Genomic DNA, 22003 nt, shown 5'->3' on the forward strand with positions numbered 1-22003 from the left:
ATAGAAGGTCGTCGTCGCCCGTACTTATATTGTGTGCTCAACAGTGACACTTCTGTATTCACCTGTTGACTCGCGTTAGCTTTCATTTCATACCATTAATTAATGATACTTATTACAACCGACATTTTTAACACTTATATTAAAAAATCGTGAAGGAAATATATTTTTCTTAGAATTTTAAAATCATGTTGCCCCGTTGGTTGATATTAATATGCTTCTGCATATTTTTACAATGGAATGTAGATTCTTCGAGTGCTAAAAAATTGGACGTAGTTCACGAATGGAAGTATTTTGATTACGATTTCGGTAGCGAAAAAAAGAGAGATGAAGCCATTAAATCTGGCGAATATAATTATAAAAGTATGGCTCCTATAGACGTGGATAAATGGAAGGGTAAGACTAGATTTGAATATGTGTTTAAATTTTGTGCATAGATAAAGAATGATTGTTTTTGTACCAGATTTGACTTTCGTTACTGTGATAAGAGCCAAGGGTGTGCCAGCCTCGCTGAACATTGTTACCGATAAACTTGGGCCTGGCGGGCCGCTTCTGAAACCGTATCCTGACTGGAGCTGGGCCAAGCTTGGAAACTGTGACTCGATCACAAGCGTTTATAGAGTTGCGGTAATTAAATATTTATGATGATCACTAGATTATGAATTTCGTATTATTTATTTCAGATTTTATTCATAGAAAAGTGCGTGTCAATACTAGATATTCAAAATTATACATTAATTTGAAAGAAAAGTCCACTTTTTAAATTTATATTACAAATCTTTTATTTTGCACGAGATTCTGTTGTTTATTAATAATGTTTAAATAAATAGATTTAATTGAATTATGTACAATGTGCAGATCGATAAATGCGACAGACTGTGGGTCTTGGACAACGGTAAAGTCGACGATAATCCGATTTGCGACCCGCAGTTACTCGCCTTCGATTTGAACACCTCGAAATTGTTGAAGAGGATCAAGATACCGGAGAAAATCGCGGTCAACGCGACTACTGGAAAGGGATTATTGGTCACACCTGTGGTTGACACCAGGGGTGAATACTGTCAAAATACAATCGTGAGTCTCGCCTTCCCACAAAACAATTGCAACCTTTCTTATATTATAACAAAAAAGAATTTGTTCTATTTCTACTATTTTATTTAAGACGATTTTATTGATTTTTATAGACAAAGTTTATGAATCATTGTATGTATAAATGTTATTAACAGGTTTACGTGGCGGATGTTGATGGTTACGCTCTGATATATTACGACGATAGAAGACATTTTTTCAAACGTTTGACGTCGAGTGCGTTCAACTATGATCCTAAATACACGAAATTCACGATTGAGGGAGAAAGCTTTACATTGCAGGATGGTATCGTGGGAATGGCTTTGTCTCAGCAGACGGGCAATCTCTACTTTACCCCCATGTCCTCCCATACCATTGGCTTTGTCCAGACCAACATCCTTAAGAGATCGATGGGGGAATCTTTGAAAGTGACGACGTGAGTACAAAGACAAACGAATCATTGTTTTTGAAGAAATCAATTTATATTTCATTTCGTAAACTGATACCAAAAAAGTTATGATCAACTTATTAAGAGCAACAGTTACTGAGAAATGCGTGAAATCATATCAAAATCTAAATAGGATTTAAAGTTTATACTTGATTTTAGTTATGACAATATTCTGTATACTCAAGAGAGCGCCAAAGCCATGTCGAAGAGCGGAATTCTTTTCTCCGGACGTGTCAGCGACACGTCGATTGGTTGCTGGTACGAACGTAAACCAAGGACAAAAGAATACGTTGTTAGTAACCGCATCTTCATAAATTTTTGATACTAAATAACTGGATAAATTAAAATAATTATCGAACAATTGCAGGGAACAGTTGCTAAAGATCCTGTGACTCTGCAGTTCACCAGTGGCATGAAAGTTAAACAGGGATCCTGCGAGGAGCTTTATGTACTGACGAATAGACATCAGAAGATAGTAGGTGGAACCCTGAATTATAATGAACCGAACTTTCGAATACTGAAAGGAAGCGTAAAGAAGTTGGTACAGGGTACTGTTTGTGAGCCCTACAGGGAAATTCCCGTGTTTCCTCCTATTTGGCCGTGGCTATTCGGTCCTGGACCTCGTGTACCATTCTAATAACTGATGTGAAATGACCATTAAACCACGCTCGTATTACCGCTTATTAGATTATATCAATGGGTAATTGTGGCACTTTCGATAAATACGCAGTGAATTAATATACATTTTCTCCATTAAATGTTACTACAATTATATGTATATTCTATATAATGTCAAATTTATATGGTAAAAATACTAATACAATATGTTTAGTTTCCACTTTTGGTTCTATTTTTATCACCTAACTTTCACATGTTTTGTGGTTTCTGTCTAAGGATTGGAACAACCCAAACTTTCCCTGCTCCTTATATGTACTTGTACTTTGAATTAATTGACTAGCCGAAAATAAATTAGATCTCAATAAAACTCATTTTAGTAGTCGGAACCGGTTTTGTTAATATAAGAATGAAAAAGCATTGGATTTAACGAGACATCGATTCCCGTTTATTTGAAATACGTTTACGCAACGCGATTCCAATGAAAATTATTTTTCGAGTTCGAAAATCAGTTGGGCAATCGAAGTGACTGGAAGGACACTCCGCGTAGCCTAAGGGTCCTATTGAAAAAACGAATTCAGTCGCGAATTTCGTAATATTGTTTGTTATTAGAATTTTAAATTTCGTTTCATGTAAGTCGACATTCTCTTTCTCTCTATTTATATTTATAATATAATTTACCAGCGTACCAAGAGAAACTTTTTATCGGCTTCGTTACATAGCTTTACGTACGAATACGTGCCATTAGTTTTTCTAACCACCCTATTTAGCAAAAAGTGAAAATGGCTATGCAATGGTTTTAGATTGAATTTCATCGATATCGAACAACTGCGTAACCAATTTCTTTTTTGGGTTCGTATCAGATAAAAAGAAGCGCCGAATGTGAATGGTATAACGATCGAGTCTAGCTACCCGATGAAGTAACGTCCAGGAACTAACGTAATAATTACATGCTCGATCACAAATCAAAATAGATGCGTCGATAACGAGGCCGAGTTTATATAAAAAACTAGTGACGAAATGAGAGGCGGTGTAGGCATAAGAAACACGTTGCTTTCTGCTTTCTCGGTTCGGCCGATTCAATTTCAGTCTGGCCATTGGTCCCCGCCTGTCAGTCAGTGAGATTAAATACTAGCGGTCGGATCAGTGCATCGTTCTCATTCGATTATCTCACGTTTACGGAATTATAACAGACAACTTTTATAACGTTTCTTCAAATGTAAACAAAACGGAATTGAAAAACTTTCTGATTAAACTGTACTTTTTTAATCGATCGATAAAAGTGAAAGAGGAGAAAATTAATTAATTTTAGAAAAAGTGTTCCACTTTTTGTAGTGTCAAGTGCGAGAGTTGGAAACAGGACAAGGTAAGTCAATTACAAACAAGTTCCTTCTTGATCAAACGCTAGCGTTCTTGATCCGGGAAGTAACTCGTGAAACAGAGATTGGCAGTTATCTGATGGAAAGTTGTTCACGTTCATAACAAATTCACACAGTCTCGCGTCATTAGAGAAGCGAGTCATCGGAACGAACGAAACACCGTCTTGGGTAATGCGAATCATTCGTTTCTCTTACCTTTTCGATCAGTTCGATGACCATGAGCTTGACTTTTGTGTAATCGATACGAATCGCTAAAAATTCGCATGTCACTCGATTCATTCAGATTCGTTACGCACTTTTTCCTAGTAAACGGTCAAGATCATTTGAAATGTAGAAGGCTTTTTATAATCGTCGGAAAATTTTTTCACGGAAGATGCACAGAAATAAAAAGGGAAAGTGCATGGTAATGAACTGCGTCTGCTCTACGCACATTCGTGGGCACGGATCTCCGAAGCGCTTCCGTTACGCGCTAACGCTCTGCTTTCTGGTATGCGATTAAATAAGCGCGGTGGATTAATTACTGTTTCTTGTTACCTTAAATGCGATATCATCGTAGAAAGAAAATGTGATGGTTATGTCCTGTGCTGACATTCGTACTTAAGACTTCGTACTTAGAACTATCGACTCCTTTTAAATACTCTATTTCTCCATTGAAAACCTGCCACTTTAACGGTGAGTTCTATCGTTTTGTTTAATTAAGCAGTGGTAGCGTGGGAAGAAATGAAATCTTTCTTCTTCTATACTTAATTCTCTTTCTTCCTACTAGATTGAGAAACTATCGAGCGAATAACGTTTTAGTCGCCGCTAAAAACGAGCTTTGAAAGTTAACACATTTTTCAAAAGTCTGTAATTAAAAAACGTTGGAAACGACATGGAAATTACATTGTTTAAAAAATTGAATCAACGCGGAGAAAAAGTTAGAGTTATTTGTGAATAACATTCTTGAAAAATTCTAGCGACACGTTCTTTTCCTAACGCGAATAAACGAGCTATTATGAAATTCCACCTTGAATGGTGCCGCGCTAAACGCAATTACGCTCCGATCATGTTTTTCTACGACACTTTCTCGGCGACCTAAATGCGCCTCCTAATTGAGACGTGCAGCTAATCGTCTCGTCTCTCGTAGACATGACATGACGAGGAAAAAGAGGAGCTTCGGATCGCAAGCCGGAAACAACGGTTGGTCGCTGAACGGATGGACGAGCGAGCGAAGGAACAACTATGCCTACATTTCACCGAATCATCCGTTCGTCTACGATTTGAATGACCCCACGGCGAACTACCAACATGACTGCCTGGGTCGGAGGTCCTCCAAGAATCGTGGCTCATTCGGTACAAGTAGGTCTCAATATTAATTAACCCCTTCTTTAAATTATTAGCAAAATATGTGAATATATGAATCCATATCATTCCTCAGTAGATATAAATTCATTTATACAATTAGCCGTAACTTTAAAGTTTCCATATTACGAAATAAAAAGAATGCGTCTGGCACAACGTCGTAAAATTCAATGGGGCTTTACGAACGAACGTGCACGCCGTGCAAGTGCGTAAAATTAGGATTATGCAGTAAACCAAACTAGTTCCTGGAAAAACGTGACCGCGCGATTGTTTAAACATTTTCACGGCATTGCGTTGTTGAAAAAAAGTAAGTGCTATCTATTACGCAAGCCACGCGGTTTCCCTAGCTTTCGCGTAAAGCACGAACATGGAAGATAGATAATTTATCAAAAAATAATCTATCAAAAAATTTGACAAATATTATTACAAATACAAATATTAAAAATGCGTGACTATTAGAAAAAATTTTATAATGAATATCATACAAGAAGCACTGAGACACACGAGATCCCTTTGTTATTATCCAATAAAATGTCACAAATTGTAATTTGTTCATTTATATTCCTATTACGTCCGATTCTATCAGATGTTTCTATATGTCCTGAGGCTTATGAAGAGAGACATAAACCGAGTTACGACGCGTTCAACAGCCACGCAATCAAACGCCTCCACTTTCTAACCGATCATTAAGCGAGTGTGAAATACTTTTACCTTGAATGGGGTACGAGTGTCTCATCGACGCTGCGTCTAATTTATCTCTGCCTTACTTGTCCCTCTTTCTTCTCATTTCTGGCCGCGGGTAAGTATCTGCGTCGATCGAACAAACTTGAAGAGTTCTCACGAGATTAATGCTGGCGTAACGACGCTCCGGTGCATTTGGACTCCCACTTTCGAAACCGGCGAACGATTGCTCAAAACTTGCTCTAAATATCGAGCATCGGCGCGAGTAGCGAATTCGCCGATCGCGCGGATTGCGAGGAAACGTTACGCTCGAGTAGCTACGATGCTCCGTAAGATGATAGTATGACTCAATCGACAGAGATACGGGAACATGATTTACGACATCCAGGGTAATAAAGCTCATTCATTTAATTAATTCGTCTGGTTTATTAGTTGTTGATTATCAACACTCGTGTCGTCGTTTATCGTTTCATTAATAATATAATCCGAGAATCTCGATTGAGATCCTCGCGTTGAAATGTACTTAAAAAAAAAAAAACTCTTTATATAGAAGATGAAGCTATTATAAGACAAATTATCGTGTTGATTGTCCACCATTTGCGATCACGGTTAATAACAGGTTCTAGAAGAACATAGCCGTGTAAGTAGTCCAGTAGCATTGAAATGTCACCATCCCTGGGATCACCTTTAATCGAACCTGCGTACCTTGGTCGTCGAACAAACGCGATTCTTCAAACGCGTTCTCCGGTTGATAGTTGCTCCAGTTAACGATCGCAGATGATATTTTCAGCGTTCTGGATAGTTTAATCGGAATAGTAGGCGGCTCCCTTTTCTGGTTTCACGAACTCGCCGCCAATGACCTATACCGCGGGGCCTCGTACCACGGATGAGAGGGAAAATCTTCAACGAGAGAAGGGATTCGCCATTCTCTCCTTTCGTAGTACACCTAGACACACTTATGACCCGGATAGTGAATATGGTAGTCGGGTAGCATCCACGGTCTCATCTCCTGAACGAACATCTTCATCCGACCATCAGTCGCGTGTTGCTTCGCGATCCTCTCGTCCAAAAACCTGACCGCGGTTTCTCTTAAGCATTGTTCTATTCTAATTGGTGTGACCGAGGTTTCTACCGGCGTTACGAGTCACTGGGTCACCATGAGGAAAGCTCTTCTCGATAGTCCGAGGATTCTTCCAGGTACTTCGATCAACGAATCGTTTACTGATTTTCTTTCGCAGACTCTCTTAAAATTAATCTTTTGTTTTTTTACTGTAAGTATTCATGCGCTAATTTGTATACCTAATTACTGCCTGTCATTGTTTTTCATATTTATACAGTCGATAATAAATAGAAGATTGATACATTTCATGTTTTAATTATATTTTATAATAAATTAATTAGTATAAAAACATCTTCTCGTGAAGATATAAAAATATTTGATACGTCATCCTTTCATACCAGGCAAGCTTCAAAGTTTGCTTGTTGACTACTACTGCGCTTCGTCTTGAACAATGTCATACGGTGACAAATGAAAATTGTAATTACGAAAAAACGCATGATCATCGTAACTATTAATCCAGCGATTTTTATTATTAGATTCTGACGCGTCCTCGAAGCTCCTAGGTTCAAGCGATTGATTCATTGTTCTTTAATGTTAATCGAATTAGTGAGGAACGTTAGCTATGTTAGGTATTACGGTACAGAAACATTTTACTTCGCGGGGAAAGCGAATGCGAGATTACTTACCTTGAAAGTATTATAGTTAAACCACGAAATTACTTAGCTACGTAAACGTATACACTTTTCATTTTATCATCCTTGTTAGGCAACTTAAATCGCTTCAGTTAATTACGCGCTACCATTGTTTCTTACAATTATGCAACGCACCTGCTCGGTATAATTTATATCAACATTGACTTTCATTAACGTCCACGTGTTAAACGAAAGTAATTACAGCTTTTATACATTTTAGTGTTTTTGAGTGGACTTTAATTAATTAATTAATTAATTAACGCAGTATATGTCTTGAGAACAGATGTTTATCTCGCAGCTAAATTACGATTATTCACATGTATTGTATTCATTATTACGTCAAGATAGACCTGGCGATTTAAGACATAATAAAGTTCAGTTTCAACATGAATTTAAAAAACTGTAACGAGTGTTTCGCACTCGAAGATAGTAAGATAGAGTTTACTCATTTGGAACGAGTTGCCTCGTAAATACGATCGAGAAGAGCACGCTGACTAGCAGAGGAATCGATAGGAAAGTAACGATAATTGTAAAAGCATGTCACGATATCGCCAAGTATGGGGGCATCCTTGCAACCGAACGCCAAGTCGCACCCATCTGTTCTCCTTTACGATGACTTTCATAGACTCAATTTCATTAAAGACACCGTTATGAATCTCTCAGATGAATTGGACTTCGGTACTCCGGCAGTGTTAAATGTCAAAGAACATCAGCCGTAGCATTCAGACAGAGCGGATAATTAACCCCGGTTTCGCAACTGTGTGCTCATCGTAAATAATTGAAAATCACGGATTCCGTTGTAGTGTTTAATACACAATTATTGACTGAAGTAAATGCACTCCGTACGTCGGTATATTTGTACGCGAGATAAAACTGTTGTAATAGGAATTATTAAAAGCATGATGTATATCGGAATATAAGTGAACATTTAACTTTTAATATTTCATAAGCACATACATATTTACTATGATTTTATTAATGTGTAAAATGCACAGTCTAACAATAAGTATCACGTGCACGAACTTATCTGCCGTTTAAGTATTATCCAATGTCGATTGCGTAACTATTATCAGATTGCCCGGGGGTAGTGATATTAAGCTGTTACGATCGCGATAACCAGGTCGGAGCGAACTTCTTCGTTGGGAAATCGGTCAGCGAAGGTCGTCGCCGTTCCCGCATTCACACATTGGAATCTCCTTTCTTTTCAGGCATGGCGAACGTGGTACCGTGGCTAATGTCGATGTGCCTTCTCGGCCTCCAGGAGATCGCGATCCAGCCTGGGAGTCATGCGCTTTCACGCGATCTTGAAACGACCAGCCAGAGGACCGTGTCTTCGGGCTTTCGCTCGGTACTGTCATAATTCAACCGTTTTTACTTTCTCCAACTAAATGTACAAAATTTAGCGTGTCCAATAAGCTAGACTCGTGGAGAGAGAATCAAGGTCGTCCAGTTTTAGACTGAACGGTTTTTATTCGTATTATTATTTAATTTGTATTGTATGCCATACACTGGCTATTTCAGTCTCTGAGGAATTACAAGACCCTGATCTCGGGCCACGAGGAATTGCCAGGTCATATAAATTGCAACACACCCAAAGTCGAAGAGAATGTGGTGGATAAGCTACCGACCACTCCAGAATACAATAATCATCTCTACGGCTCGACGCCGGATTCCAGCGAATTCTTTTCGTCTCTTCTTGAGAGGAGGCCCTATCCTAGGCTACACGGCAAAAGCTTCGATGTACTCAAAACGGATCCGTACTCCGTGAGCCAATTAGAGACACACGGGTTCAATTACGATCCCGGTCGTGGTCATATCGAGGACGATTACGTTGGACCTGCTATGGAACTTGTAAGCTGTGAAATAAAAATTAATACGATTGAACTCTTCTATTAATTATAAGAAAGTATTGTCTGACAGGTTTACGCGTGGTCCACTATCGATTATGCCTACGACAGCATCGCGGCTAGAGATGCAGCGATCTACGACGGTGACTTCATCGCAGAAAATAATCTACCGCTCGGGCTTGAAATTTGGAGAGACAAAGTTTTCATTACTCTTCCCAAATGGAAAGATGGCATCCCAGTGACATTGGCTACCGTTCCCAAAAACTCGAAGACCAAGAGCCCTAAACTGACACCATATCCAGATTGGAGTTGGCATCAGAAAGGTCAGTATAGTTTACAGATAATATCAGAAATAGATGAACGAGTATAATAAATGATTAAAAGCGAATTTTTTTAATTCGTAGGAAACTGTGATGGATTGACCTCCGTCTTCAGGGTCCAGGTAGACGAATGTGACCGTCTCTGGGTTCTCGACTCCGGCAAAGTGGACATAGCTAAAGGAGGCAGTTTGGTTTGTCCTCCTGCAATCTATATCTTCGACCTCATGACCGACAATCTTATCAGAAAGTACATCATACCCGAGGATCAAGTGAAAGAAGACTGTCTATACGCGAACATCATCGTGGACATTAGAAACGAAGATTGCGATTTAGCAGTAGCCTACGCTTCCGACGTATTCCGCTATGGATTGTTAGTATACGACTTCTACAAGGACTCTTCCTTCAGGCTCCAGCACCGATTCTTCTATCCAGACCCGTTGGCTTCTAAATACGAGCTCCACGGTTTGAAATTCCAATGGACCGATGGAATCTTCGGTCTGGCGTTGAGTCCGGTAGACATTCACAACGATAGGACTTTGTTCTTCCATCCCATGTCCAGTTTTCGCGAATTTGCCGTGTCCACGTCGGTTCTTCGCGACAAGAGGACAGCGGAGGAGAATACGGATTACTTCATGCCCATTGGCCGACCCAGAGCCAAGGACTATGGTCATTCTTCAGGGTCTGTAATCGACAGGAACGGAGTGATGTTCTTCAATATGGTGACCAGGGACTCCGTTTGGTGTTGGGATACCAGGAAAGAATACATCCCACAAAATCTTGGAGTAATTGGGACCAGCAATTTGTCCTTGGTTTTCCCAAACGATATCAGAGTTGATCATGAATACGATCAGAACGTCTGGGTGATCTCTAACAGACTAGCCATGTATCTATATGGTAGCATCGACAGCAGCAAGATTAACTATAGGGTGTTCAGGGCTAATGTCAAGGATGCTGTCAAGGACACCGTCTGTGATCCTAGTTACGTCGTACCTGGTTCCGAGCACCTGTACGATGAATCTTGTTGAGACTTAGTGTCACTTGGCGGTGACTGAATTCAGGATAGTCTTGGGAATTTTTCTTTAAAATACTTCGCTATTTCCGTATAGTATAACACTGGATAAGGGTTTATACTATAAAAGAAATCTTCTGGATATTACAGAAGTTTGTAACATAATTTTTGAAGTAACATTCCCAACAGTCCTAAACTTTATCAAAGTAGATTAATGAGAGACTTGAAAGGGAATTTAGTAAAAATATCTGTCGAAGATTATAGACTCTTTGTTTTTATGAGGATGAATGTGAATAGATTATTTTGTCGAGAGTAGAGTAAGCAACTACCTCGAGTTCATCCCCCGAGTAACGAAGAGTTCACTATGTGTTCTTAACTCGAAGCAATCGCGTTAGTCAACGCGATCGAGGTTTTAGTTCCACTGTATTATACTCTGTATAATAATGAGTCAGTGATGAAACGTGTATATTAAGATTGCGGCGAGATGAAGTGTACCGAGTAAATTAAAAATGAACCGCGTTTGCTCTCTAATGAGAAGATCCTCTCATGTTTCCGTGTTGTTATACACAGAGTCGTGCAGTTAAGATATTTTGCTAATCGACAAACATGTGCTCTGGTCGCGACTTTCTAACAACTCAAGGTTCGCTCAACGTGGCGAGGCGAATAAATGGTTTAGCAATTAAACAGTAGTAGAATTTATTTTCTGCATCCTTAATTCTTCCTTCCCTTTTACTTCGTGTTCTCCGATTGAAGTGCGACGCACATCCCGTGTCACTCCGTGAATTTCTCATTTGTCAATGAACTTTCGTAGATGTCAATTGTTTATCTCGAAATAGTACGACACGAAATCCTAGCGGTGAGGACGAACGCGTCAAAATTAACGTGAACGGTGAACGAACGAAGCCCCCCTCCCCCTCCCACGAAATTCCCCGGGTGATCCCTCAGAGCGGAGGTTTCAGTGATCGAGAGCTCTTTAAACAACGGATCGAGTCGACGATGATCGGCTATTGTAGGATCGACGACCCGCTGGCCCTCCGGCTTCTTCGACAGTTTCGCGTTACTAATGCCTAGCTTCCTTGGACGTTTCATTGGTCTATCCTTTCAAACCGAACGACTGATAATGAACATATTAGGCTTGGTGAGGAGAACCACCCCTGCCGATATTTCCTTCCCTCGTAATAATTTATCAGCTCGTTTTTCCCCATGCCTTGCATTTCATATTTAACCTTCATAACGTTCGGTTCACATACTCGAACGAATTAGTATATACCAAGAATGAGATTTGAAAGAGAACAAAAGTGTTTATAAGAGCGTGTTTTCGCACTCAAAGGTTAATAGCACTCTGGACTGGAGTCCCATAAAATGGACGAATAAGCTCGAACAAATTTGGAACTTGTCTTTATCGCAAGGAACTCTTATTCTCGACGTGATCGGCGAGGATACGATTAAAACCGGTTAGAACGCAAGACCGATTCTATTCTCTCTCTTTCCTTCTAATCTATTACTTAACGAATGATTTATATCGATAGTTCTATCGTGGGTCGTGATCACGCGAATCGTTAGTGCCCACGTGTACACGTTCACCTATATGACGAACATTTATCCTATAATAACATGGAGCCAGCCGAATTTATTGCTACCATGGTTGATCCTAAGCTTCTTCAAGAACATCGTGCTCGAGGTGATCGTGATCGCGGTCGGCCTTCTGCTTTGGTACGATAAGAGATTCTCCCTCCCTATCTTTCTCGAATTTGTTCTCGTTAAAGTGGTCCCTCTTCGTAAGTGACGTTATCAATTTCATTTTACAGACCACAGATTTTTACGCAAACTTAAACATTTAAACAAATTCTTCACAAACTTCGTTTTAGTTCTCGCCAGCTACAATTGGTATTCGAACTCTTGCATGTTCCTCGAGCTGCGACAGGCGGAGAAGATAAAGACGCTCAAAAGATCACTGAGAAGCGATTCGAATTTCATGACCAGCCGACTGTACGCGAAACTCGCCGATTCCAAATACAGAACGCGATCGTTGACGACGTTGCTGTCTTACGAAAGCTACGAGACGTACGACACGCACGATTCAATTTTCGACGATCCGAACTTAACACCGGCGCAGAAGACCATGAAGTATCTAGGGATCACCGAGCAAGATATTGAGGATGCACTTATCAGAATCAGGGAAAGAGCGCATGACAGACGACTGACAGAGGACGAGGACAATCAGTCTCGCCTGAGATCCATGAACACGTCTCGGCTCTTCTCGTTGGTCAATGATTACGGCGGTCACATATCGAGAATCTTGCAAGATGTGAAGAACAGGGCGGCGAGTAGGGGAGCAGATGAAACGAAGAATGAAACGCAGGATGAAACTGTGGAAGAATATATGACGGATCAAGTTATGGATGAAGACGCTTTGGACAGCGAAGTCGCGGACAGCGGAGTCACCGATAAACAGGATAACGAAGTTGATAACGTAGTTTACGAAGCTGAACCGAATATTGAAATTTCGGATGATACGATCGGGGATATTCAAGACATTGACCCGAGTATAGTAAGTGTTTTCCTATTTATTAATGAATATCGGTAGTTAAATGAATTAAAAATATTTCTCTGAGGTAAAACCCTTTAAACAGACAGGAAAAAGTTTACGAGAAAATTTATATCATATACTTAGAGCGATCGATCTGACGGGCTGAAATCTACTGGAAGTCCGCGAACACCCAAGGACAATTCTTCGGAAGAAATAATTTCGGAACATTCGTCGACGAAGTGGAGGGGGAAGCAAATGAAGCAGTACTCCTGCTTCTCGAAGGACTGCAAACATATCTCCGGGTCCCTATCGAGGAAACGGGACTCGGGCAAGGTCGTTCACACCGCGAGGCATGGGAGGCGAGCCGTGGAGAAGAGTTGCAGTCCCGTAAAATTGCAAGCGTTGTTCAACTGCAACTGCATCTTGGATGATTTCAAAGACAAGATAGAAAAGTACTGCTTATCTGGCAATGCGACTATAAGGACTTCCACGCCCAACGGAAGTCCCGAGACTGAGAGAACAACGACGGAGAACGAGGGCTCTACTGACGCTTCCGATAATAATCCGTGCACGGATAACTGCCACTCTTGCAACGAGGCGAACGAGAGAGCGGAATTCCTGAAGAGCAACAGCTTGCCTTTGATAGAGAAGCTGTTAAAAAACGATTTGGATATATTGAAAAATATTAAGAAGGATGGTCAGAATCTGGATAGCAATATAATGGTGAAGAATAAACCGGCACAGGAGGTCTTCAAGGTATCCACAGAAAGGGAGGCGAGCATATTTTCGAAACTGTACGCGGAGCAGTGTGGAGGATCGGTCGGTAGTCAGCATTTGACGGAGATCGTCAAGGATTTAAGTGTGAGGGACGTAGTGACGAATTTGGAAACCTTGAAAACGATCGAGTCTGACGATAATAAACTGAAGCTGAAGACCGAGAAGGAGATATTGAGAATTATGTCTGTCGTCGATCACAGTATGTCATACAGTCATGTCATATTATAACGAACAGTGTTGAAACAATGAAGAATGTGTTTCACTTTTCATTTTTTAGGTACCACTTCCGTGCACAGGGAAAATCCGAGTCCTTACAAACAGGCCGTCGAACAAACCGTATTGAAGGTAAATCTCCCCGAATATTCATTTGGTGACACGAACATTCCAAGGTTCTACAAGGACTCTATGAAAGTTTTCGATGGCTGTTATGAAAAGGACTTCGCAAACAATTCGGAATTACAATGCTTGCTTCAGCAGTTGGAGAAGAAGAAATGGAGCATATTTTCTGATCAACCGGGCCAGGACATAGCGATGTCCTCCGATTTCACGAAACAGAGTGACCCAGAGATTAGATTGCCGTTGGTGCCCAATATCATAACCGCATCTCCGAATGGCAGCCTTGAGAAGATAGAAAGGCACGTGTAACAATAATAAACAGATTTCATATTTTTATGCAAATTAAAGCAAAATAATCAAATTTAAATTGATATTTACTATACTTTTAATGTTCCACACAATTTTACTACTCAATTTTTATAAATGCATAAATTCTACAGTTTGAAAATAAGTATTAAATAATAGCTAAAAATGTAACTATTTGTACTTCACTAGCTATGAGATCTCGATGTCGTCCACGAGTAATATTGGTAATTACGAGCAGTTAATGCCGCAAATCGTGCAAGTGAACGAACAACGAAGCCTAGACGACACTTGCTCGCTGAGCGACGTTTATAGATCCAGTTCGACGTGCTTAACAAGAGAAGCCTACACTCAGACGAACGACGACGATTACTCAATGAGAACGAGTTTGAACACAAGCTTAGTAGACCCTAAGCGACACAAGAAATTACACTTAAAGCGCAAACGATTAAAGGATGCCAGGAACGTTTCTCCTATCGGTAATTTGCACGAGCATAAAACCGAGTCTCGAAGCTCGATATTGAAGGATCAAGCCAAGTCTCGTCAGAGACCCAGCAGACCTAACGACAAAGAGAAGAGGCCGCCGCATTTGACATCTGACAAGCAGGACTGCGTATGCAAAATACCTCGAGCGGACAACAAACACTTAAATTTTCCCGAATCGAAACCAAATGATAATAAAACAGAAGGGAACAAAGGATGCGCCGCGAGATGTAGATTAGAGAACTTTGGAACCATTCCCTTGTCACAAGTGGTACGACCGTCGATGTTCGACTCGCTGATCTACCGAAGGAAGCCTCCGACGTATCCAAAGAAGACGAGAACCGATTCACCGAACCAAAGCGTATCAAACGCGAACGCAAAAAAGACATCGGCCATCAAGAAATTATTGGAAGTGTCAAAGAAGCCAGTGGAGACACTGCCGGTAGTAAGTTCGAAGAAACTCAAATTCAAAGGCAGAGCGGAGACGATGGAAGAACAGGAAGCACGAGATATGAGAGCTTTGAAGGCTTACAACGAAGTAACTCTGTGGAAGGACAAAAAGGAGCTCGAGAAGGACAAGAAGAGATGGCCTTGGAAAAGATATCCTGGGGAATCAGGCCCGGAGTCCTCCAGGAGTCGACCTCAAACGAATAAGAAGAACGATCGTCCGAAGAAAGATACTTCCCGGATTACGGAAGCGAGCGATGATCGACCGGACAAGGAGAATCTCTTAGTGGACGCAGCGACGGAAACAGAAGGTTTGGCTTCTACCAGGGACACCAAACTACCGACTGTAAAAATGAGTAGCTTCGCGAGTGAGAAGTATACGTGTCCCAGATTAGCCAAGCTTAACAAAGTGACGGACAAGCTGTTGAGCAACTTCGACCGGCTGCAGGGCGGCCAGATGAAACAAGATTCAAGGAGGAGCAAACCGGCCAGTGAAACGGATACCAGAAAACCGCATACGAAGTATAGCAGGCCTAAGAAAGCAGATGAGGAGAATGTTTCAGTAGCTTCTATAAAGAAGGTGGAGGGTGCGCAGAAAGGCCGCGAATTGGAGAGGACACCTGCCAGGGAGGATGTCAGAGATCCTGCGACGATCTCTGTTTCTTCTTCCACCACCGAAGAGTCGTTGCAACTCGATTCTCGTCAACGATGCACGAATATTGCTGATACGTTCGCGAGGATTAATTATGATAAGGTGTCATCGACTTACATGGATGGAATGAATCTTGTCGAGAGAAACGATGATTTACTGATGTTTAAGTCTACCATAATTCAAGAAGTCACGTCGTCATGCTCTTCGAGTACTATCGGCCAGGCAGACGAGTTGCTACTTCCAGTGCAAGGTATGTTTTCAAATATTTTTGATGAATATTCTATATATTACACGTACTTTTAGTATTTAATAACAGTTCTGTTAATAACGTAGAAATGCAAGACGTGATTTTATTCTTGACAGATTTGAATGCCTTGGATGAAGACGAAACGCAAATGCTAGTCGGGCACTCTAGAATACCGGTCCGAATACTGGATATGGAGGACCGCAAGACGGAAGTCTACACGATAGCAGAAGACTACAATGAAATGTACGCGCAACAAACGCAAATCGAAACTCGTAACAAAGAGATATACACGATACCAGGAATGGAAGATCGTCAAACGGAAGTTGAAGATATGAGTAAGCACGAAATTGGAACGGTAACTGAAATTAAAAAAGATAAAAAGGAAGAAACCGAGAGACCTGAGGTCGCAGATGCTTCCACGGTTTTAGTGCAAGAACAAATTGAAAATCTAGAGAAAACCGATACAATTGAAAAAGATATAGAGATTGAAGAGTTGCAGGAAAAATTGGAATCACAAGCGAAACAAATATCGGAAGACAATTCTTCGAACAACGAATTAATAGAAGTTGAAGAATCCAAAGTTTCGGGTCTCGAAGAGCCGACTGAGGGTCAAGAATTCGAAATCGGAGGAAGCAGAAGCGACAGCCTGGAAGTGTCTGAGAATCGATCCGAGAGGATCTTAAGAAGACCAAGTAGAAACATGAGCGACTTCGTTAGAAATATCAATATGAACTACGTTGCGAACGGCGTTATACTGAGCAACTCGAATGCTCCAAGAACGAACATCCCGCCTCAGTGGGACATAGTCGAAGACGAAACCGTCAGAACGTTGCAAAACGCGCTCTCGTACGGGTCTAGAGACAATCCATTCGACCTGATGGGCGAGATCGTGACGATGGACGACGTTCTGAACCTCAGAAGCTCGGAATCATCTGCGGACGACTTCATCTTCGAGACGAGTAGGGAATCTTCCAATCCCAGTGGCGTCGACTTCTCTCGCGAGGAGAACACCTTCCGACAGACGATCCTGGCCACCATCCGGCACTTACAGAATTTAGAGGAGACAGATCACGACGAAGCTCCCTGCAACCTGTTCATCACCACCATCCAACGCGAGAGCCTGCCTATCGACTTGGGGATGGAGACCGTGGACCACTTCGAGTTCGAGGACGAAGAAGACAACGAACATCCGACTATCAACGAGTTCGGTGATCTCTTGACTCAAGTCTTCAGAGCGTTGAACATCCGTGGACTGCATCCGAGCAACATTTCTGGTCTTCGATTCGAGATTCTTCGGAATTCGTTTACCGAAGACGAAGAGGAAGAGGACGAGGGAGACGACGAAGAGAGTCGCAAGGAGGAACGGGCATCGATGGAGGAGAGACTACTACGGTTCATCAAAGAAGATATTTTCACGGATATTAAATTTCCCATTGTGGTCAAGATGTCGGACTTGATACCTGGCGTAATTCCTCCCGTTAAAGAGGAAGCTGAGGAAATTATAGGACTTCGTCAAATGGAAGCAAGCAAGATAAATTTGTTCTCTCTGGCGGATGATAAGAGCGAAGATGGAGAAGATTATCTTGATGATATGATCAGAAATAGATATGCTAATGGACACTTGCAGGATTTGGAAGAAGATGAAGAGTCGATGTTCACCGCGCATTCTTCGAGGCAATTTACGAGTATCAGTGATTACAACCTTGTCGAATCAGCTATAAGGGATGATAGGCTAGCTTCTTCTTATTTGGATCAACCGTCCACGAGTAGTTCTGTGTCCCCGGGTCTCGCGGGCAATTATAAGAAATATACTATGATTAGGTCTGAGCCACTGCAAGTTCGCAAGGGGGCCACGAGGGACATGTTAAATAGAACTTACGATTTGTTCCCCACACCGTTTAAAGAAGAGGAAGGGAGCACTTCTAGCGAGGAAATCGAGAAAGAGATTGAAATTGACAATTTGCAAGAATTTAAAGACGGCAGTAAGCAACTTTATAAACACAGCGAAGTTGAGGAAAGTGTAAATACAGAAATTGAAAGATCGTTCGTGAAGACGGTTGATGAGAGCATTCAACTAACGAAATTCGAGAATGAAAAAACAGTCGAAGCGTCACGAAATGAAGATACGTTCAGAACTAACGGAAACGATTCCTTGTCCAAAGAAGAGGAAGTTAAAGAGGCAAGGGACATAGGAACGGAGGATGAAACGTCGTTAAAAATCATTTTCATCTTTTGGGTGTGCGTGATCATCTTTTATTTGAAATATTTCTATAAAAAAGTAACCTCGTACAAGCATAATTCGACGTCCACGTCGACTCTGAAACCGTTTGAAATTCATACAGTGCCGACGTCGACGAGTTCGCTCTTCGAGCACGTGAGGTATCTAGGGATGCAAGAAGAGGAAATTGAAAATGACTCGCTGGAGAGGATCGTCGACCTCGAGGAGACGGATACTTCCCGTTCCAGCGATTGCAACCAGTTACCAGATTTCGACTCGTCGAACTGTTTTCGCGCCACGTACGAAACCAGTTTCAAGCACGTCGAAAACAAAGACGATGAAGTCATTTGGAGCGACTGTGTCTCAGAAAACATCCAGAATCCTTCTGGTGCAAATGCATTGAGAGAACAGAATCGTGATTCGCTTGATACAGAATTGCGAAGAGAAGAACAGATTGATTCCGGAATCTTGCGGCCAAATATAATTACGAATGACGTATCGTTGAGCGTCGATGATAAAATAGGCAAGACCGATACAACCAGATTTGAAGAGCAAAGATTGATAGAATTGCGGTTGGCAGAAAAAGAAATCGAGGCCTTCCGGTATAAAGAAGACGACGACTCGAGTTCGTCGAAATCGTCACCGAGACGAGAAGATGAGATGAAATTGTTCGACGATACAAAATCGTCTCCTTGCGCGGAACTGCACATAGAAGAAGAGAAAGAAAGACCAGAGGCGAAAGAATTTGATAATAGCAAAAAACTGAACTCTAGTTTTCTGATTGAGGAGAAAAAATGTAATGAGTTGAAGGAAGAAGAGTCAGCGAATGATCAAACAGGTAGAATACCCTCGTTCATAAATCTAAAATTCTTTAATAGACGATGAACAGACGGAAGTTACTTAAGATTTATGACATTCCATTATTATTTGTTTAAAATGCATTCAGTAACAAAATTTCTACAGGTAATCGCGAGGAAACGAACTTAGAGACGCGCAGCGTCAAGGAAGTCGCGGGCGCCGACGAACCTCAGAGTCCGCCTGAAGTTTTAAGAACTTATTTACCAACGACCGACAGTTTTGACTCCACGTATACGAAAGAATCGGAAACGTCGAAGAACGCTACGTCCACAGTAGATCTGAACGAATCGTCCATGGAAGATTTTCCAATCAGATCGAACGAGTCGATTTTGGAGAGTTGAGCGAGCAAGACTCGGCTCGAGCTTATCGTATTTTCGAGTTCGTTCTTTTTTACTCATTTCAGTTTTCGCAACAACGGATTTTAGCTTGGTAAAAACGATTTTTTATTTATTGCTCCCGGCATTCTTTTGCTTCTCGTAACAAACAGTTGTTGAAACATACATACATTTCTGTCTTTTCATTTCAGAAGCGAAACGATGTTGCGAAATAGACGTTTTGTTTTTTATATTGTTGAAAGAAGATGTTTTCTTCTTCGGTTCAAAAATATTTTCCGTTTATCAGGAAAATATTCTCAATTTCTTATCTTGAAGGAAGGATGCGTCAAACATATGTATTTTTAGTTTATTTCACTTCTCACGTTGGTGCCGATTTATATTTTATAAGTGACATTTTTGGATAAGCAGTATTGAGTGATACGTTAAATTTTCTCCATGATTCGAACGTACTTGTTTATTATGCGAATAAAACATTTTAAAGAAGCCTCACAACCAAACGTATCTTATTAGAAAGTCTTGTCAATTGCAAGTTTATCAATCCGTACGTCGGTTTCACTCGAATGACCTTAGATCAGGTTCATTCGATTCCAGCCGACCTCTTATCCCGCTCTTTTATTCCGCCGCTCAACAAGCTCAACACACTTAATTAAATACAGTTCCTGTTTGCCCCCAGCAATTTTTTAACGATCACTTAACTCTCATTACTCTGTCCCTTCGCAAATTTTCACTCTCCGATTCGTACTCGTACTTTTCAATTCTCAAACGTCTCATCGCTCAACGTCAGAATATTGAAGTTTCCTGAGAAGCAATTTTTGATTTTACTTCCTCACACGGTCGTCGCGCTACTTTTGTACCATTTCAATGACGATAACTCGTTCATTTTTGTATCGAACTTGTCTTTTCCGTCGAAGGAAAAGGTCGCCGATCGGTTGGCGAACGATCGCGGAGCGAAACGGAGGCGAGGAGCGGATCGGTACTGTGTTGGTTAGCCGGCACCGGTGTAGGTGTACGGTTCGTAGGTGTACCAGCTTCGCGGTCTGCCGCGGCGCGCAGCGGCTTACTGTTCTTGGCACAGTTTCTGACCATCTCCTATTGCGAGCGGACCGCGCGCTGGACCTAAGCGGGTAATCTCGTTACGCTTCGCGACCACCAACTTTCTTCTTTCCTCCTCGTCGCGCGAAACCTTCTCCTCCGGTCTCGTTTCCGGTGATCCGCTCACCCTCCGGGAGGACCCTTCACCCTCGACTACGAGATCTTCAAACAAGTGAGTAAAAAATCGGTGCGAAGTTCTTTGATCCGTCGAATTTGATTTTATACGTGATCCATGATATTAAATATAATCGTCAAGTAGCGAGGAAGATGCGATTCGATTTTGTGAAGGACGGAAGTTAAACGCGCAACACGGAAGATTTTGAAATCGAGTGTTGTACATTCTTGTCGGATTATTTAAATTTGGACAGATGCATATAGTGAGACTTGACACGTATTGTGCGTTCTGGGGTTGAAGCCGCAAGGGGAGAAAGTGGCAAGGCATAATATAATCGTCGCGTGGTGTGAAATAATTGAGAGATCTACTTCGCAGTCTCCGATATTAATTGAAAACGCTTAAGGAACGTTTTTAAACAACGGTATAGCTTAATCGGCTCCGTGAAAAACAATTCGTTGTACCAATTGGTTCCACTAATTGTTAGAACTAGAGGCAATTACTTCCTTTGTGCATTCACGATAGAGTCGTAACGCGACTGGTTTCAATTTAAAATCACCTTTCAATTTTTGTTATTTCAAAGTCTAGAGTTTCCTCAAGCTTATCATAATTTGCATTTCTATTTTCGTTTATTTTCGAGGTATTGAGAAACCGAATTATTCTCAGAATACTGTTTTAAATTTATTAGTATTGTCAACAAGCAAACTCGACAGACTGACAGGCTTGCAGAAGTTAGCGACACTCGGATTACTGAAATCGAGACGAGATGCAGGAATCGTCTGATTCGAGCGCGTCTTCGGTCGCGACATTTTCATGGAAAAACGAAAAGAATCGGAGTACGCGAACAATGCTGTTGTAAAAATTTCCTCGTGTTATCACCGGGCAAAGAGACTTTGCTTGTATAATTTATTGCGTGCAAGTCTCGTTGCCTTCGCCGATCACGTCGGATTCTGGATAAAATTCTTCTGCGCTATCAACAATGATATCTGGTTGAACTTCTTGCTCGTTATCATTTAACAAGCCACAGTTTTATCGAATGACCTAAGGTGAAAAAAAATTATGCGAACTTTGATGACTTAAGGATGTATTGGCTATACAGTCAATCCCAAAAGTTTATGTACCTTAGAAAAACGCATTTCCTATAATTAAAAAGAAA

General features: G+C 41.2%; 4 protein-coding genes across 5 annotated transcripts in view; all 4 read left to right on the forward strand.

The window, feature by feature from the left end:
• Window positions 1-50: 50 nt before the first annotated feature.
• On the forward strand, window positions 51-2310 carry LOC108629504 (major royal jelly protein 1-like). Its single transcript, XM_018032229.2, has 6 exons — window positions 51-393; window positions 461-624; window positions 856-1071; window positions 1224-1501; window positions 1673-1805; window positions 1881-2310. The coding sequence occupies exons 1-6, from the start codon at window positions 186-188 to the stop codon at window positions 2148-2150; spliced, it is 1269 nt and encodes a 422-aa protein (XP_017887718.1). The 5' UTR covers window positions 51-185; the 3' UTR covers window positions 2151-2310.
• Window positions 2311-6456: 4146 nt separating this feature from the next.
• On the forward strand, window positions 6457-11141 carry Y-h (yellow-h). The gene is made up of 5 exons (XM_018032047.2): window positions 6457-6726; window positions 8490-8629; window positions 8803-9132; window positions 9202-9451; window positions 9533-11141. The coding sequence occupies exons 1-5, from the start codon at window positions 6687-6689 to the stop codon at window positions 10471-10473; spliced, it is 1701 nt and encodes a 566-aa protein (XP_017887536.1). The 5' UTR covers window positions 6457-6686; the 3' UTR covers window positions 10474-11141.
• A 4230-nt stretch (window positions 11142-15371) lies between these two features.
• LOC108629391 (uncharacterized) lies at window positions 15372-20613 on the forward strand. Of its 2 annotated transcripts, XR_003389710.1 has the most exons (4): window positions 15372-16235; window positions 16349-19288; window positions 19414-19737; window positions 19835-20613. XR_003389710.1 is itself a non-coding variant. In XM_026817303.1 (3 exons), the coding sequence occupies exons 1-3, from the start codon at window positions 15374-15376 to the stop codon at window positions 19647-19649; spliced, it is 4038 nt and encodes a 1345-aa protein (XP_026673104.1). In that variant the 5' UTR covers window positions 15372-15373; the 3' UTR covers window positions 19650-20613. The 2 variants fall into 2 exon arrangements, 1 of the variants encoding a protein (XP_026673104.1); XM_026817303.1 differs by having other exon boundaries at window positions 19414-20613.
• Window positions 20614-20729: 116 nt separating this feature from the next.
• Window positions 20730-22003, forward strand: part of LOC108629523 (uncharacterized) — a 9350-nt gene continuing 8076 nt past the window's right edge. Inside the window, exon 1 of the mRNA XM_018032268.2 lies at window positions 20730-20907. The gene's annotated coding sequence lies outside the window, so the exon portion shown is untranslated. The remainder of the gene's footprint in view (window positions 20908-22003) is intronic.

This window comes from Ceratina calcarata, unplaced genomic scaffold (assembly GCF_001652005.2).
Source record: "Ceratina calcarata isolate Rehan_Ccalc_2016 unplaced genomic scaffold, ASM165200v1 scaffold569.2, whole genome shotgun sequence".
In the NCBI taxonomy this organism is placed as follows: Eukaryota; Metazoa; Arthropoda; class Insecta; order Hymenoptera; family Apidae; genus Ceratina; species Ceratina calcarata.